This window comes from Polypterus senegalus, chromosome 1, assembly GCF_016835505.1.
Source record: "Polypterus senegalus isolate Bchr_013 chromosome 1, ASM1683550v1, whole genome shotgun sequence".
Lineage (NCBI taxonomy): Eukaryota > Metazoa > Chordata > Cladistia > Polypteriformes > Polypteridae > Polypterus > Polypterus senegalus.
This window is the reverse complement of record NC_053154.1, coordinates 157,697,964-157,715,876: the sequence shown is the minus strand read 5'-3', so window position 1 is coordinate 157,715,876 and position 17,913 is coordinate 157,697,964. Positions and strand designations below refer to the sequence as shown.

The window sequence follows — 17,913 nt, the reverse complement described above, 5'->3', positions numbered from 1 at the left end:
ATTAAATGGGGGTTCAGGACTGAAATCTGTTGGAACAAAAACCTGCAGCCACCATGGCTCTACATGATTAGAACTTCTAACTGCTTAAGACGGGACAGGTGGATGTGAAGCCCCTGAGTGTTACATGCCTGCTGATAAAGCTAAAGCCGAATTGGCAACAGGATCTCCATCTGGTCCAAAGCTAGGAGTCCAGTAGTAATGTTTCCTCAGCCCATGAGAAAGCTCCGCAAGGTACACCTGGCCATCCACTACGTAGGGAGAGACATCTGTGTGTTCCTCAGGCAGACGACCACAGGAAATCATTTCAGAGAATGCCTGAATAAGAAAGAGAATGTTTTAATAATATTGTGTTTCATTTTCAGTACAAATCATCAATATCAACATTTAGCTTAAGCCTAAAATATCATTTGGAATTTTGAAGCAAAACTTCAAAATACCGCCTTAGATATTTCAGGTTTTATAAATGGCGGCTTGACTGCATCTGGCATGAATGCGGAGTTTCTGCACTGCTTTGTGAATATAAACCAAATTCAAGTTTCCATTCATTTAGATAATTAGTCAATGATTGTACCTATTTCAATATTAAGGAAGAATACAGCTAGGAAACACTTACCACACATGTCGGCTCATCAAGTTTGTTTCCCCATATGTAAATGTAGGACAAAGAAGAATTGATTTTCATGGCTTCAGCAAGAGCAACAAGGCCCTTCCCTGTGATGTTGTTGCTTGTGATCGCCAGCCTTATAGAGTTTAAATAAAAAATAAATGAATAATTTATATTATAGATATACAGTGGTGTGAAAAACTATTTGCCCCCTTCCTGATTTCTTATTCTTTTGCATGTTTGTCACACAAAATGTTTCTGATCATCAAACACATTTAACCATTAGTCAAATATAACACAAGTAAACACAAAATGCAGTTTTTAAATGATGGTTTTTATTATTTAGGGAGAAAAAAATCCAAACCTACATGGCCCTGTGTGAAAAAGTAATTGCCCCCTTGTTAAAAAATAACCTAACTGTGGTGTATCACACCTGAGTTCAATTTCCGTAGCCACCCCCAGGCCTGATTACTGCCACACCTGTTTCAATCAAGAAATCACTTAAATAGGAGCTGCCTGACACAGAGAAGTAGACCAAAAGCACCTCAAAAGCTAGACATCATGCCAAGATCCAAAGAAATTCAGGAACAAATGAGAACAGAAGTAATTGAGATCTATCAGTCTGGTAAAGGTTATAAAGCCATTTCTAAAGCTTTGGGACTCCAGCGAACCACAGTGAGAGCCATTATCCACAAATGGCAAAAACATGGAGCAGTGGTGAACCTTCCCAGGAGTGGCTGGCCGACCAAAATTACCCCAAAGCGCAGAGGCGACTCATCCGAGAGGTCACAAAAGACCCCAGGACAACGTCTAAAGAACTGCAGGCCTCACTTGCCTCAATTAAGGTCAGTGTTCACGACTCCACCATAAGAAAGAGACTGGGCAAAACCGGCCTGCATGGCAGATTTCCAAGGCGCAAACCACTGTTAAGCAAAAAGAACATTAGGGCTCGTCTCAATTTTGCTAAGAAACATCTCAATGATTGCCAAGACTTTTGGGAAAATACCTTGTGGACTGATGAGACCAAAGTTGAACTTTTTGGAACGCAAATGTCCCGTTACATCTGGCGTAAAAGGAACACAGCATTTCAGAAAAAGAACATCATACCAACAGTAAAATATGGTGGTGGTAGTGTGATGGTCTGGGGTTGTTTTGCTGCTTCAGGACCTGGAAGGCTTGCTGTGATAGATGGAACCATGAATTCTACTGTCTACCAAAAAATCCTGAAGGAGAATGTCCGCCATCTGTTCGTCAACTCAAGCTGAAGCGATCTTGGGTGCTGTAACAGGACAATGACCCAAAACACACCAGCAAATCCACCTCTGAATGGCTGAAGAAAAACAAAATGAAGACTTTGACTAGGCCACTCCAAAGTCCTGACCTGAATCCAATTGAGATGCTATGGCATGACCTTAAAAAGGCGGTTCATGCTAGAAAACCCTCAAATAAAGCTGAATTACAACAATTCTGCAAAGATGAGTGGGCAAAAATTCTTCCAGAGCGCTGTAAAAGACTCATTGCAAGTTATCGCAAACGCTTGATTGCAGTTATTGCTGCTAAGGGTGGCCCAACCAGTTATTAGGTTCAGGGGGCAATTACTTTTTCACACAGGGCCATGTAGGTTTGGATTTTTTCTCCTAAATAATAAAACCATCATTTAAAAACTGCATTTTGTGTTTACTTGTGTTATAATTGACTAATGGTTAAATGTGTTTGATGATCAGAAACATTTTGTGTGACAAACATGCAAAAGAATAAGAAATCAGGAAGGGGGTAAATAGTTTTTCACACCACTGTATAAGCAACCTTGCCTAATGCCTCTTAATTATACTAGGAAAATTAACAACAATATAATGAGCTACTAAGACAGAAATATGGAATCCCGTGAAGTCAAAAATAAAAACACAATATTTTCAGAATAAAAAATAAAACATCTTTCTAGATCTAAGTTTCATAAAAACCTACTTTTGAAAACTTGAACATATTTCTTGGAGGTGACTGGTATCATTTCTTTACCGAGTAACTGAGATTAGATTTTTGTTAGTGACTTACTTGTTCTATTACAGACTAAAAATAATCTTAAACATTTTATGTCTGTTAATAATTTAGGATTTGGATACAGGATAGCTGCTGGTTTTGGCTCCTGCCCACTGTGTCCCAATAACTGGATTGTGTGAATTTAAAACTGAACAGATAGATGGGTTCCTTAATTCTAGGACTCCACCATATTTGCACATTAAGACTCCGTGTTATTTACTTCTCTGTAAAATTACTGGAGCTCCATCATATTGGATAGGGAACATTACTGGATAATGTCTTTCAATTTATGACATGTACTCTTAGCTAGACTAAAGTCTACAACTTTTTAAAACGGAGCCTTTCAGAATTGAGTTTTCTCAGTTTTAATTCACCCCAATGAAGCTTTGGTTGTATGTTTTGGAACACTGTGCTAGAGGAAGCTGGATCTTCCAAGCTATATTGCAGGTTTTCCTCAAGCCTGGGTTATACAGTATATACTCTGTTGTTTTCACAAACACAGTTTCCCCCATCTGAATCATGGAACTTACAAGACTTACATATGTTAAATTGACACATATGGAGGATGCCTTGTTCTATGCAGTTTAAGAACTAGGGTATTTTTCCCCCATTGTTTTATTGTAATGAGCTTCATTTTGCTTTAGGGGGGGATTTTCAATTCCTTGGAAATTTTCTTATAACCTTCATACTAGTTGGTCAGTAAAAATATGCTGGATTAGATAGAGGCTGTATTTACCAATGAAACTTCACAAAGAAAGGCAAGATGTAAACCTTAAAGTCACATTAAAACACTTTAATGGCACACAAGTGGACTCAATTCAGATAAATACTGTGATGCCTAAAGACAACTGGTCCAACAAGGAGGTATTTGGACATTTGTTAAAATGTCTTGATCAATGTCAAAAAGAAAAAAAGTTTCAAGATTTAAGCACAATAAAATGTGAAGAAGTCCAAGTGGCTGAATTTTTTTAACCATAATATAATCCTATCATACCACATAAGCCAGAGGTTTGCACAATCAATCAATCCTGTGGCTGCAGGTTTTCATCCCAACAAATGTCTTCATGTAATTGTACTCCTCCAGTCATTTACCAGCTTCTATGTTTTCTTGTACTACTCCAGAACTAGTTATGCTAAATTATAACTGGATGTTGGGCAGAAATTAATTTTTTTACAAGGTCTTGCCATTTAATATTTTGGTCTTTTTTAACGTTTGCATTATTCATGCCATTTTTTGCTAACAAGTACAAAAGTGGATAACATTGAAGTAGCTGCTGCCATTTAGCGCTCAGTGTCATTTACACCTACTGTATGTCCACTCTGAGGATCATTAACTGTCAGTATTCAGACACAATTAAGAGAGGAAACACCACAGAAAAAGTAAATTAAAAAGAAATTTAAAAAAGCTGCATTAAGCATTTAAAGCAAAGCCAAAATAAATTCCTACTTTCTTATAAATGTATACTTCACAATACTGCAGTTTTCTGAATGCAAAATTAAGAGAATAATAAAAAGTCCCCTAATTATATAACAATTACTGTAGATTAACCACAGGTAAAAATCTCTCACTGATTCTGTTATTGGTTGAGACCAGCAGCTACAGGGGGGTTTAAGGATTAAACTTGAAATGGTATAATACAGGGCGGTATGGTGGTGCAGTGGTAGTGCTGCTGCCTCGCAGTTAGAAGACCCAGGTTCATGTTCTCCCAGTGTCTGCGTGGGTTTCCTCCGGGTACTCCAGTTTCCTCCCACAGTCCAAAGACATGCAGGTTAGGTGCATTGGTGATCCTAAATTGTCCCTTAGTGCTGGCGCCCTGTGTTAGCTGGGATTGGCACCAGCAGACCCCCTTGATATAGCGGGTTGGATAATGGATGGATGGATGGATGAATAGTATAATACAGCACTTCCCAAACTCGGTCCTGGGGACCCCCTGTGGCTGAAGGTTTTTGTTCCAGCCAGCTTCTGTTTTTAATTGAACTCCTGGGCTAGTTAAGTAAACTGTTATTTCCCAGGTTCTTTGTTTTGGGAACAATATATAAATTAGAAAACTAAGTTTGGTAAAAAAAAAAATATATATATATTAAAATGTACCAAGCAGTTATATGGGAATAATACTTTTTTTTTCTTTTTAAACAATATTTTCATTCTACTTTTCCAGGTGTTCTAATTGTTTAATGAATTCATTATTTACTAATTAGTGGGTCTGATGCTAAAGTAGTTGCAGCCTTTGATTATTCAGTGTTGTTTACCTGGGTGTCTGCTCTGTTTATTTTTAATTGTCATTAATAAGATACAACGAAGGGGGAAAACTGCACAGAGAAAGGGAAAAATAAAATGAAATCAACAAAAGACAGTTAAGCATTTAAATCTATAGCAAAATCAGAACTATTTCTAAATGTCATATAAATGTAAAAATCATGCTGCTGTGCTTTTCTGAATATAGAATCTTCTCCTAAAAAAATACCAGCTAATTAAATGAGATCATTGTTATTAGTTGTTGTCATTGATTAGGAATTTGGTTGGAACAAAAACCGGTGGCCACAATGGGTCCCCAGGACTGAGTTTGGGAAGCACTGGTATAATACAATAATTCTCAAAAGGTAATGTAATAAGCACCTCACTTTAAATAAAGGTTTTCTGTGCATCATCTGAATGGGTAGAAAAGTCATGCAGTTATGTTTTAGGCCATGAAAGAGTGTGACTGATTGTCTGTTGCTGCTTATTTTACCTTGCAGTCAAACATATAGGTGTATAGTGTGATCCAGTTTCTGTGGGTTAAGGGCACAACTCCATAACACCCGGAAGCGAGATTACTCCATTGAAGATTCATCTTGCTCCAAGAGAATACCCAACCTCACACAGCAAACAGCATTCTAGAGATGTTAAAGTTGTTAAACTTCTACGTCATTTTTCTGTTGAAGAAACATTGAATGGTATACAACTTGCAACTAATGCCACAGAATGCTATAATATCCTGGCTGCAGCACTAGAACACTCATTATTTCTGGGGGTAAATGGATGCTAAACTGTCAAGATGGAACAAACACCTGGGCAGTTTTGGAGTGTAGTACTTGACTATGTCTTTGTTTCGTTTATAAAAATAAAAGATATTTAAATAAATGTACATGTGTACTCAGTCAAGTCATCTTGCTTTTTGAAACGCCCTGTATACATTTTAAGCGACATAAACTTTATATAAAATACTTTCCATGAGGTAAGAGAAGCAATGTAAAATGAGCGAGATGGATTTTAACCTCCTGTACACTGTACTGGTCTGAAAATTAAGTCTAAAGTAAAACATCTGCTGCATTCCAGGTAATAAAGATTTGTATTAAGCAATAATATATACTGACGCTTTGAGATTTGTATTGAATAGAGAAATTGCTTCGCTAAGATAAATAGCCCCATCATCTTCTATTCTGTTTGAAGTCAAGTCCAGTATTTCCAGAGGTCTGTTGTTCTTGAGGTATTCGGAAAGACATTTGGCGCCATCTCGAGTTATTTTGTTGCTGTATGGGAAGAAGAAGCATACAGTGCAACAAAGGTTAAATGCTGAGAGATACAACTTTTAGCACCTTTCATAACAATCCCACCCCAAGGATTTAGCAGGTCTAATATAGCACTAGATTCACAGTTAAGGAAAGTCACATGCTTAGGAGTAATACTGGAAATTAGAGAGATCTGAGCATGCAGCCTTGTGATCTGAAGACAAGAATACCTTATAGTCAGATGTTTCTACAATACTAGCTATACTAATCGCAGTTCAGAAATGCAGCTTCTCTGTTCTTCTATCAGGACCACTTTGCTGTTGCTGAGGTTTGCATTAATAAATTTAACACTGAAACTAAAATCCTTAATAGACTACATTTCCAAGTTTCTTTCAATTCTGAGATAACCAGATAAGAGCTACTTCATTTACTGGCATTTACAGAACAATTTCAGCACTATAGTTTATACATTTTATGATATCTGGAAATTCATTTTAGATGTCTGAAACTGAATTACAGATACCTAAAAATGCATCAGTTTTAAAGATATCTAAAAAGCATTTTATGATATCCCAAAAAGATTTCAAGAAATCTTAAAATGATATGCTACACATTTTGAGATATCTGAAATGCATTTCAAGATATCTTAAAAGCAATTTGAGATATCTTGAAATAAGTTCCTGTATATTTTGAGATATCTCAAATACATTTCAAAATATCTCAAAGTCACTTTTTATAAAATGTCCTGTTCTTTCAATGGGACTTCTTGTCAATTTTAAGGTATATCGAAATGTATTTGAGATACCTTAAAATGTGCAGGACATTATTTTGAGATATATGAAAATGCATTTCAGATATCTTAAAATGAATCTGAGGTATCTTAAAATGAGCAGAATGTATTTTAAGATTTCTCAAAATATAATTATGATATCTTGAAATTCACTGTTTGAGATAAAATTATCATTTCACGATATCTGAAAATGGGTCTCTGCTGCACGAGATATCTCAAAAACATTTTGACATCTCTCTATTATAAAAAAAAACCTGGAGAGAAACAACAGGGCGACGAGTCATGATCTTCACGTTAAGATCACAGAAGATACTTAAAAGACCCGCGAGACTAAAGAGATTGGCCATGGAGCGTCTCACGGGGACCTTAAACATGAGACATTGTGCCAAGAGATTGACCAAGGACCGTCTCACGATGACGTAGAACATGAGATTCTTGCAAGACACGACCTACTTACAACCAAATAAGAGCACGGGCAGCAACACACTCAGTTGTGTTTTGGCTTTGAGCACACACAGATCCACGGCTCTCATCACATATAAAGCGTATAAGGACAATACGTTATAAATGAAATGTAGACAACAAAGCAAAGAAGAAAGCAGCGCGGAGAAAAAAGACTCAAAAGCGTTGGAGAGACAAAAAAGGAAAAAGAATAATCTAGGTGCAAATTCAGAAAATAAGGAAAGTAATTATCAGCCCGGAACAAGCGAAATTGGAAAAAAAGCACGTCCAATCAGGATGTTGGTGCTATACACATGCAGAGCAGGTTAGAGATTATGAAAGCTTTGGAATTTGAAAGGCTCAGAAAATAAAAAAAATAAAAAAACGTTGGCACGATATACATGTGGCGAAAGTTAAAGAATATGAAAGTAGAAAAATTAGAAAGTATAAAAAAAAAGAAAGTAAAGATCGCAGTAGCTCAGCTGTTATAAATTTTAACGTTCTCTTCACTTTAAATTCCCAATTAAAGAAGACGTATTATGTCCAAATCTTATTGAAGAATTTCATCATGAAGGGTTATCAACAGAAAAAATTAGTACACAGGCAATCCTAGCACCGAAAAACGAGAAAGTCAAACGAATGAATGGCAAAAATGTTGATCGGTTACATGGCAAATTGGTTACATGCATATCAATAGACTATGCTGAAACAGTTGGTGGTGAGCGTGCGGAACATAAAAACATCAACTTACAATATCCCGAAGAATATCTACAACCGTTAACACCATCCAGTCTTACAACGCACGAATTACTGTAGAAAGAAGGATGTATCCAAGAAATGTAATGTAGTAAATCCACCACAGATAACATTAGACACCAAAGGAGATCATGATATGCCATTTGTGTTAAAACGTTAACAGTTTCCTGTTAGAATAGCTTTTGCAAAGACAATTAACAAACCTCAGAACCAAACATTCGAAAAAGTAATTTTATTTAATAGAGGGAAAGAAACGAAATTCAATCACGTGCAGTTATACGTTGCGTTATCACAATAAAAGTCCAAACACAGAATCAAAATTCAATGCGATATTGACAAACATTTAATTCAAAAAATTGTTTTTACTGAAGTTTTACAGTAAAAGTGTAAGTTTAAAAAGTATTTGCGTGTTAATTTCAAAGCCAAACAGAACAAAATTGTACTTTGTATTACTCAATGAATAACTCTAACGCAAAATGAAACGTAATATACTTTCAAATTATTAATTACTTGCTGTAATGTAAAATAGTTCTATTATGCATATGTAACATTTTCCATGAAAATAAAAATGTTTAAAAATTGTACATCCGCATCCTCATACACGTGTGGCAGAAGAGGCAAAGAGGCTAGCGAGTAGTGCCAACACGGGGGTTGGTGAGAGAAGTGAGCAGGGGGGCAAAGCCCAATAGTATTTTAAATAGAAATAGTCACAAAAATTGACATACTCTATTGGTCCCCCTGCAACAATGAATTGTATTAGAGTAGGTTTGAGAATGTTAAACTTACTGACATAATGAAGACTCCCAATGTTGTCACTTTGGAGTTTATGCAGTGAATAGTGTCCTTGAAGACAGTCCTTACTCATGCTAAATTTCAGTTTTCTTTTCCTTGAAGTATACAGTCATTATGTTTTCTTAAAGAATCTAGTTCAATTTCTGTGCTCATAAGATCCCTCCTGCTAGGCCCATTTTTCTAGCAGGGGCTAATCATCCATCAAATAATGACAAATAATCCATCCTTCGATTTACTTACACTACTTAATATAGTTTAATAGTTGCAAAGAGAAAGACCTATTTCTGGCATTATTGGACATAAAGCAAGAAGTAAATCTAGACAGGATGCCAGTATGACAAATAAAACAATTAAATAAAAAGTATTTACCAACGAAGATCCAAATAGCGTAGAGTGAAGTTGAAAGTCAATGCTTCACTCAGCCTCTCCACACCAAAGTCTTTCATGTCATGTTTACCAAGATGAAGTTCAATAAGATGCTGATTCATTTTCAACATCTGAGCCATATGTACTGTGGTCTCTTCCTGAAAAAGCAAAAGGTATTGTGTATGATTGTTGCTAAAGATAATACAAGTCAGTATAACACATACTGTACATATCTATTAAACAGAATACACAAGTTAATATGAATTGATCAATAAAGAAAGCTTGCAGTATGTTAATATGATGATTAAAGCAATTTAAAGAGTACACGCTGTGGCAAAAAAAATTTCAATCTTTGTCACCATATGACTTTGAGTAAAATGGAGAAATCTTTAAAAAAAAAAAAACACAACAACAACAACATGGTTCAAGGCTCATTAGTTTGATATTAAAATACAAATACCTGCTGGCTGAACAGCAGAGGGCGATTTAGGTTGATTATTCGCAAAGACTTGTTCCAGGTCAGGACAGTGGCAAAGGCAACTAAACTTTGTGTATCCTATAAATAAAACCACACCTACAATTAGTACTGTGTTTAAACAAAGACCAGTCTTTTTAGTACTTGAATTGGTGTACTTTGAAGATACTGAAAAATCAAACTACTACAAAACCACTCTAGAAGGAATGAAGAGGAGTATTAGTTGACTCCATGACAATGTTTCTAAATCTACATATATACTTTATAATAATTTATTTTCCAGAAAGGGTTTGTTAAAGTAGAGCGCTTAATAGAATACAGGAAAAACTTTCTTACCACATCACAATCACTGACATCCAGGTCCTCCAAACAATTATTAATTTGCAGCATGGAAGCAAGACTCATTGCCCCAATATTTCCAATTTTATTACCAGTCAGCTGCAGTCTTTTTAATGTCTCATTTCTCTTGAAAAAAGAATCAAGAAAGGTATAGTTCACATACAGACAATATTAATATTAAATTTAATTAATTATCTAAGACCCTAGGAAGGGTTCTGCCTAAAAAAATTCACATGCAACTGCCATATAGGCTCATCACGACAAGGCAAAACATGAAAGTTAAGGTGCAATGCCAGTTTTTGTAATAAGAAGGAGTGGGAAAGATCCAAGCATACAAGACATTGACAATGGAAATCTTACCTTTGGAACGAACAACACAAATTCTTTGATGGGGAAAGAGCCTAAGCATGTGCATGAGGTTAAAAAATACTAGCTAGATATAGGCAAACTCATCTTTCTGGGATAAGAAGCTAACCTCAATGCAATATAAAAGTGCAAAGTGGAAAACTTGGTTGTTTTGATGTATACAATTTAAAACTATACAGAGTATATGACCTTTTGACACAAGCATTAAATTCAATATTATAGAATCTGTGTTGTGCCATCGTGAAATTACATTATAGAGACCAGAAGATAAGTAGTCAAAAGCAAGACAAAAGTCCTAAATCAAATACTCGGCCCTATCTTTTGTTGTAATTCAAAAAGCCATCCAGAAATTGAAGTAAAAAAATGTAGAACAAAAGAGTCAAAACCAAAGTTTGCTTTTGTTGAATAAAACACACAAAAAATAACTTGTTTTATATTTATCTACAATCTGGGATAACCAAGAAGTGCACCACTTAACATCACACACTGTGCACTCCCTATCATTCTTGGGAAGTAAAACCGCAGCAACTGTAAATATACATTGTACACTAGTAATAAAAATTAGTGGCGTTGCAGTAAAACATTAAATATTTTAATGTTCCTAAATACATTTCAGATAGTTTTCAGTAAAAAAAATTAATTACTCACACTTCATAACTCAAAGAGAGGAACTTAAACCAAACAAACACAGGAATAGATGAGAAAAAAATAAAAAATAATTCCAGATCATAACACTCTGTAATCCTACTGGGAGACTATAATGCCGTCATAAGGACTGAAGGAGATGGACGGGTGTGAGTGGAAGAAATGTGCTACCCATAGACCGTCCATAATCAACATAAAACAAAGTTTCTCATATAGTGTATTTAGTACCAGACTACCCTGGTCAAAGGTCAATTACTACCCTCATAGTCATATCATCTTGGTTTTCAAAACTGTGGATAAACAGAAGTACTGTGTTGTCAGCTGATCAAGACATGGTGGTAAAGTGTCTCAGATGGACAGGACACCTGCTAGATGGATCTTGAACACCAAAATGATTAGAGAAAGTGTCCTACATAAGACTAGATGATGCTTCTGTTCAAGAGGATTTCACTTGTCCTCTTTGAAAACTTGTGTTGCATTTTGGGCATGATGCCTACATGTACCCTGTTTAATACATCATTTATTGTAGGTCGCTGTAAGGAAATGTGGCCAAAAGGTAGTTCATGCCTGTCATGGCAGCAACACAAGGACCTTTGGTTGACACCTGTGGTTAAGAGAAGCTGCCTAGGTAAAGAAAAAGGTAAGAAGTGGAATTTGAGTGAGAATTACTTTAACAGCTGCAGCAATGGCAGAAAGAATGGACAATGTGTGCAAAGAGTTAGGTAAAGCAATAAAGAATAACTCTAGGAGAGCCTCAGAATATTCTGGCAAACCATCTCAGAGCTTAGGTTGTGTAGGAAGGATGTAATTCAGGCTGTGCTCAGAAAGAGTTGGGAAATGTTATTCTCAACTGTGGATTTTATGAAATAAATTCTTTCAGGGACTTCTATACCCAGTGGCAGTACAGGACACACGGTTTGGGTCTGGGTCCATTTCTGCAGCTTTGGTCATTGCAAGAATTAAAACGCTCTGTAGTAGCAAGGAATCAGGAATACCAGATATTTTGAGCATTTTTTTGCTATTATGCCTCTTCAATGTTGTGTGGACAGTTGCCCAGAACTGTCAAACTAGGTTGTTGGAGACAAGAGGGTGTCTTCTAATTAGCAAAGGGTTGCATTTCTTAACCTCTCTGGGAAAGCTTTTCCGCTGGCTCTAAAATGGAGACTAAACCTCGGATTCAAGAGAAACAATTCAGAATTCATCCTAGCCTTGTATGAGCAGGCCAACACTTTTTCATTTCACCGATATTTGACATCAAAGTTCCCAAACCTGCCTACTTTGGCCTTGCAAATTTGGAAAAAGTTTATGACCATGTAACCCTATAGTATCTTGAGGAAGGGTCTTCAAGAGTATGTGGTCCCAGTATTTGCATACTGCCAGTTTTGTAGAAGTTAAACTGGTGAGGCAAGAACTACATTTTTGGTCAAAGTTCTTGATTTACTAATGAGTCCTTAATCCCCACCTATGGCCAGAGGCTATGGGAAGTGGCAAAAAGATTGGGTGTTGCCGCACCCACCACATGGCAAGCCACCCAGATTGAGTGCAGCAGTGCAATGGGTGACACCTCAGCACCACATTGAACAGTATGAGATTTTTTTTGTTTTTTTATAGTGGATGGAGTGCTGCTTAATGAAACTCTTGTGCAAAGTAAAACTGATGCTCTACAGGAAAGATGGAACGAAAGTGAATTGAAGAGGATCCTGGGGTCATTCCTTAGATATACTCACATGTAAAGCTTTTGCAATCATCTCTGCTCCTTGTGGACCTATGTCATTGCACATAAGATTGAGATAGCGAAGAGCAACTGTCTCCTAAAATGAAATGACACAGAGGGTACTAAGTAAAATGGTTCCATCAAATAATGCACATAAAGAAAAGGAAAATCTATGTTTACATTTGGTTTTATAAATCATAGCAATTGTGTAAGATGTTATGCACTGTAATTTCCAAGTTTACAAGCTTCTCTCTGTTTTATTAAATTCAGGGGACACCTTTAAGGTAACTTAAATAAGCAGGATTAAAGTACAACCCTTTTCTACATATTTCTACAGAAGTAGGTTAAGTTAGTGACACATGGTCACACAATGTTTTTAACATCCAGTGCCCCAGCCACTACATTAACACTGCTTGCAATTTTAAAACATCAGCACAATTGCAGTCCGAATCGGGGAAGAATGAAATCAGTTACAGGTACCTGTACATTTTACTTAGAAAAACATTGGCTTCAACCTTGGCTATTTTTAACATTAACTGATAGTTCTACCAACCAAGAATGAGTACCACATTTATGACTTTATTATTTATTTTCAAGAAAACAATTGCTGTTTGTTACCTACAGGAAAGCCAGTTGAAATGCAAAGAGCAAAAACGTTCTATTATTGTACAGAAAGACATTAACCACACCACTAGAATTTGTACCTTCAACAGATTTGCAAGATGTTGTGAACCTAAGTCAGTCAGTTGATTGAATCTAAGATCAAGACCTAAACAAAGGAAAAATGGTTGAATCACTGAATTATTATATATAGTTTATTATAAATGGAATATGGTTATATAAGAAGTACAAAATAAATGATTTCTTTTACACTATTGTGAGTTAAATAGCAAAGAAAATATTACACTCAATACACTGCTTCTATATAGAAATGAGAACTATAGTAATAATTCATGACTGCGATTACATTCCACTTCTGTAAAGGAGAAGAGCTCACTACTGCACAGCTAACACCCACGCTGAAAAATTCAATGGAAAAGAAGGAACCATTGAGAAACCTTGAGACTGAATGAATCATCCAAAACTAATGTTTTGATTCTTCAAACATTGAGACTTCATTGTTGTAACCAGGTACAGCTATCCATAAGGTTAAGGATATCTTTTGTGGCAGATTCACGTGAGCGGCAGAGATTAAGAAAAGCACAAGGCAAACTTGTAGTCTGAAACAACCAACACTAGGTAACAAAAATTGTCAAAACTGAAACAGTAAAACCAAACTCCATGTCAAAAAGCAGTTCTAATTATATTGTGAATTTTTCACAGATCTTTACTTTGCTTTTTTCTTTCTTTGGCTTTACTTAGGGATAAGCAATGCAATAAGAAAGATTGCACACTAATTCAAGTAACAACCATAGGCGCATCACTAACAACTGATGTGCCAATGTTAAAACTGGTGAGCAGCACCAAATAAGCAATATAAATAAAAAGATTAAAAATAATTCATTAAGCATATGCTGAATAGGAAATAGTAATAACAATATTGATAGTTAGTCTCAGATTCTGACATTTATGAAGCTGCAGTGTTCATAATAAAACAATGTATTTTCCTGTCAAACAGAACTTTTGGATCAAAGGAAGATAACATTCTTAAAATTCAGATTTAGAAATGTACTAAATATATAAAACATTTATAAAGTTATGTCCATATCTTTTAGCATAAGCTACAATATATTGATGTTTTAAAAAATGTATACATTTACTCATGTATTAACAATTTGCAAAAAAAATTGATTGATTATATATTTCTATCACAACTCACCAAGTCAACTCAGCATTTGTATTTACTTGTCCTCCATCTGCCACAACATTCACACAAGAAGTTCAAGACGACATGATCTCCCTTTGCATGAAATGCTCTTGCTTTTTTGAAGGAACATTCTAAATGCCCAAGCTTCTTTATTTGTGGAAGAACTTTAAATTAAACTGGGAATTATCATATAATGGATTGTCAGGAGTACACCTATGAAAGCAGGCTGGGCTGAAATATTAAATGGCGTTGAGGACTCACTACATGCAAGTTACAGAGTCAGGCATAGAGGTGAGGAATAGCCTCCTTTCATTAAAATCCCAATGATGTATTGCTGTTATACTTCAGTGAAAAGTTATAATGCACAGCATATTTGAACACAAGACAGTTCATGTGTGTACTTGGTACGAGAAAACCTTGTGGCCAATAATATGTCATGTGGTTGCTTCATCCAATCTGGGCAAACTCTGAATTTCTGAAAGTGAAATAAGCAAAAGTTTTAAGGGATTACCAACTGGTGGTAAATTGGACTCAACCAGCTTGTAGGACCCACTGAGGTCAGATGCGCAGTGAACATGCTGTGTATACTGTATCCAATGGAGGATTCCATCCATCCATCATCCAACCCGCTATATCCTAACTACAGGGTCACGGGGTCTGCTGGAGCCAATCCCAGCCAACACAGGGTGCAAGGCAGGAAACAAACCCCGGGCAGGGCGCCAACCCACCGCAGGGCGCGCACACACACACACCAAGCACAATTTAGGATCTCCAATTCACCCAACCTGCATGTCTTTGGACTGTGGGAGGAAACAGAAGCACCTGAAGGAAACCCACACAGACACGGGGAGAACATGCAATCTCCACGCAGGGAAGACCTTGCTTGGCTGCAAGGCAGCAGCGCTAACACTGCGCCACCATGCCACACAAACACTTGTTTTAGTGGCTGACAAATGTTATGTCCAGATGTTAACTGCTGCCAGTAATGAAGCTAACCCTAGGACCCGCTTGTGGACAGCAGTAACTACCTGCAGTCCTCTGGTCACTGACAGAAGATGCTGTAATAAGGGAAATGTAACCTTTTCTCTGTGATACTGATAAATTTATGTACCGAATCTTTTCATTTAGTTACAAACTATAGAGTGTGATTGAAAAGATATGATCACATTTATAATTGACATAAGCATGCATCCCCCCACCCTAACCAGGTATTGCTGTGATCAATCTTCATGAGACTGTTAGAAGATTAATAATGAAATTGAAATTTTGCCTGGGACTCGCACAGGTAGAGCTGCAATCCATTACAGAGAAAAGAGAAAATGAAATACAGTGTAACTTGCTCAGCTATTATGCACTTCATTATTAAAAGATGGATGAAAAGACAAAAAGTGTGAAAATCGAATACCTGCAGTGCCTCAGTCACCTCTGTATTACACTACTGCTAACTTTTCATGTAATTATATAACATTGTTGTAGAAGTGCAGAAATGGTTGCGATTCAAAAAGGCTAAATAATGTATACCTGTCACAAATGTGTTGTTTACTGCTTGGGCAAGAGCCACAATATCAGAGTCCGTGACCCTTGGTACTGGCACAATTGGGGTGTTGCCAGGAATTTTAACAGTAACCCCTACATCTGAACTTGTTCTGGAAGAGGGAAAAGAAGAAATTATTAGTGTTAACAGCTTTTATTGGACATTGCTAACTGTAATATTTCATTTGTCTATACATAAAAGGTCAGATATTGTCTATTCTGTTGCTAACCTCTTATAGCAAGAATAATTCAAATGTGCAATTCAAATCAGATAGTCTTCCACATTCATATTAAAGTTTCTAAATACTTTTAAAATATTTGATTTGTGAAATGGCATTACGATTTTTCCAGAGATTTTTATACTACAACTCAAGGTCACAGCAATAATGGCTGGGCAATGAGTCATACCATATGCCTGGTTATGACAAAATTTATAATGTGAACACAGCCCCTAGACAGCTTGGGTATCAGTGTGGGAGAGTAGCGCATAAAGCTCGGCAGGGCTTAATGTCCCTGTTATTAAGGCAATGACATATCACTAGGCAGGAGCAATAACTTTAATATGCCTGCACTGTGCCCAAATGAATAAAACCCTCTGACTAACCATATTAAACAAAAAAAATACAAAAGGTCTGCTATGCCATCTCAGGCCAACACTGACTCCCTGTTAATTTATAACAAGTGCATAAAAATATGGAAAAACTTACTGTGCTGCATCTTTATCAGTTAACCGAAGTTTCTCCATAATATAAGGATTCCTCAACAGCCCCATTTCTGAACAAATAGCAGAATAGCTTTCTTCTAAGCTTGGGAGCCCCGCCATTTGTTTTCCAGCTTATAGCTAAGAAAATGAAAAAAACAAAACAAAAAAACAATATGAAATCAAATACTGCATGGAAAAAAAAAAACTGAAGTACAATCTGATACTAACAGTACAGATGAAGATCGCAGGGAAGCTTCTCAGAACGCTTAAGATCTGCAAATTAAAACTGAGGAGACCATCAGTTCGAACACAAAACGATGATAGCTACAGGTGCTCCAAACTGGTCAATACCCTTTAACATCCTGAAATGCTTACAAATAACGTCCTAGAGTACAGAAGTCATTCGGAATTCAAATTATTTACGTACCGTACACCTTATTTCAGAAAACACTCCGTCACTCGGCATTACTTGAAAGTTGACAGTTGGTGGCCTTGCAAGAGTCACTAAAATAAAACACCTGTTCACCAGCGGGAAACAAAGTGCAGGACCTCACCCATAGGCACGAGTGAATTTAACATTTAAAAATAATCCGTCAGAAAAGAGATATCGCGAACATAACACACTTCATGTCACTCTAGCTCTTACCCTTGATTTTTTGTCTTCAACTGTTCTCGTGCTTCCTCGCGGCTCCGTTTATCTCAGCCGCTCTTGGCTTGATATCCTGTTGCTATAGCGACAGAGCAACTGCGCGCGGCCGTCGCCCCACAATGCAACGTCAGTTAAATGAGCTACATTGCGCCGCCGGTTTTCCTGCGTGCTTAACTTTTAACTTTTCAGTTTAGACAACGATTTAGAAAATTACATTTTTTCTAAAACCACGACTGGACATTACTAAAATACATCAAAACTGAAAAATCCGCGGGGTGTAGCTAGCGATCCAGCTTAGCACTTACCGCCAGAGGACTGAGTCTGTCAGGGTGCACTTTATACGTGGATCTTGTGCATGTTTCATGCTTATACTCGTTTTTTTTTAGGAGGACATGCCTTCCGTCTTC

General features: G+C 36.7%; 1 protein-coding gene across 2 annotated transcripts; it reads right to left on the bottom strand.

The window, feature by feature from the left end:
* Positions 1-74: 74 nt before the first annotated feature.
* On the bottom strand, positions 75-17,580 carry lrrc34 (leucine rich repeat containing 34). 2 transcript variants are annotated; one of them, XM_039761031.1, is made up of 11 exons: positions 17,504-17,580; positions 16,862-16,995; positions 16,143-16,267; positions 13,519-13,583; positions 12,828-12,911; positions 10,087-10,215; positions 9,736-9,831; positions 9,279-9,433; positions 5,996-6,151; positions 614-740; positions 75-315 (listed from the first exon to the last, which is right to left on the bottom strand). In XM_039761031.1, the coding sequence occupies exons 2-11, from the start codon at positions 16,975-16,977 to the stop codon at positions 121-123; spliced, it is 1,248 nt and encodes a 415-aa protein (XP_039616965.1). In that variant the 5' UTR covers positions 16,978-16,995; positions 17,504-17,580; the 3' UTR covers positions 75-120. The 2 variants fall into 2 exon arrangements, with proteins under 2 accessions (XP_039616965.1, XP_039616957.1); XM_039761023.1 differs by lacking the exon at positions 17,504-17,580 and adding an exon at positions 17,285-17,497.
* Positions 17,581-17,913: the final 333 nt, after the last annotated feature.

What these genes read in the sequence shown, in the direction of transcription:
- lrrc34 (XM_039761031.1), bottom strand. Translation starts at nt 16,977, where the DNA reads ATGGCGGGGCTCCCAAGCTTAGAAGAAAGCTATTCTGCTATTTGTTCA. An exon ending in ACTGATAAAGATGCAGCACA is followed by an intron (nt 16,268 to 16,861) that starts GTAAGTTTTTCC and finishes TCCCTCTTCCAG; the next exon opens with AACAAGTTCAGATGTAGGGG. An exon ending in TTGATGAGCCGACATGTGTG is followed by an intron (nt 316 to 613) that starts GTAAGTGTTTCC and finishes TTTCTTATTCAG; the next exon opens with GCATTCTCTGAAATGATTTC.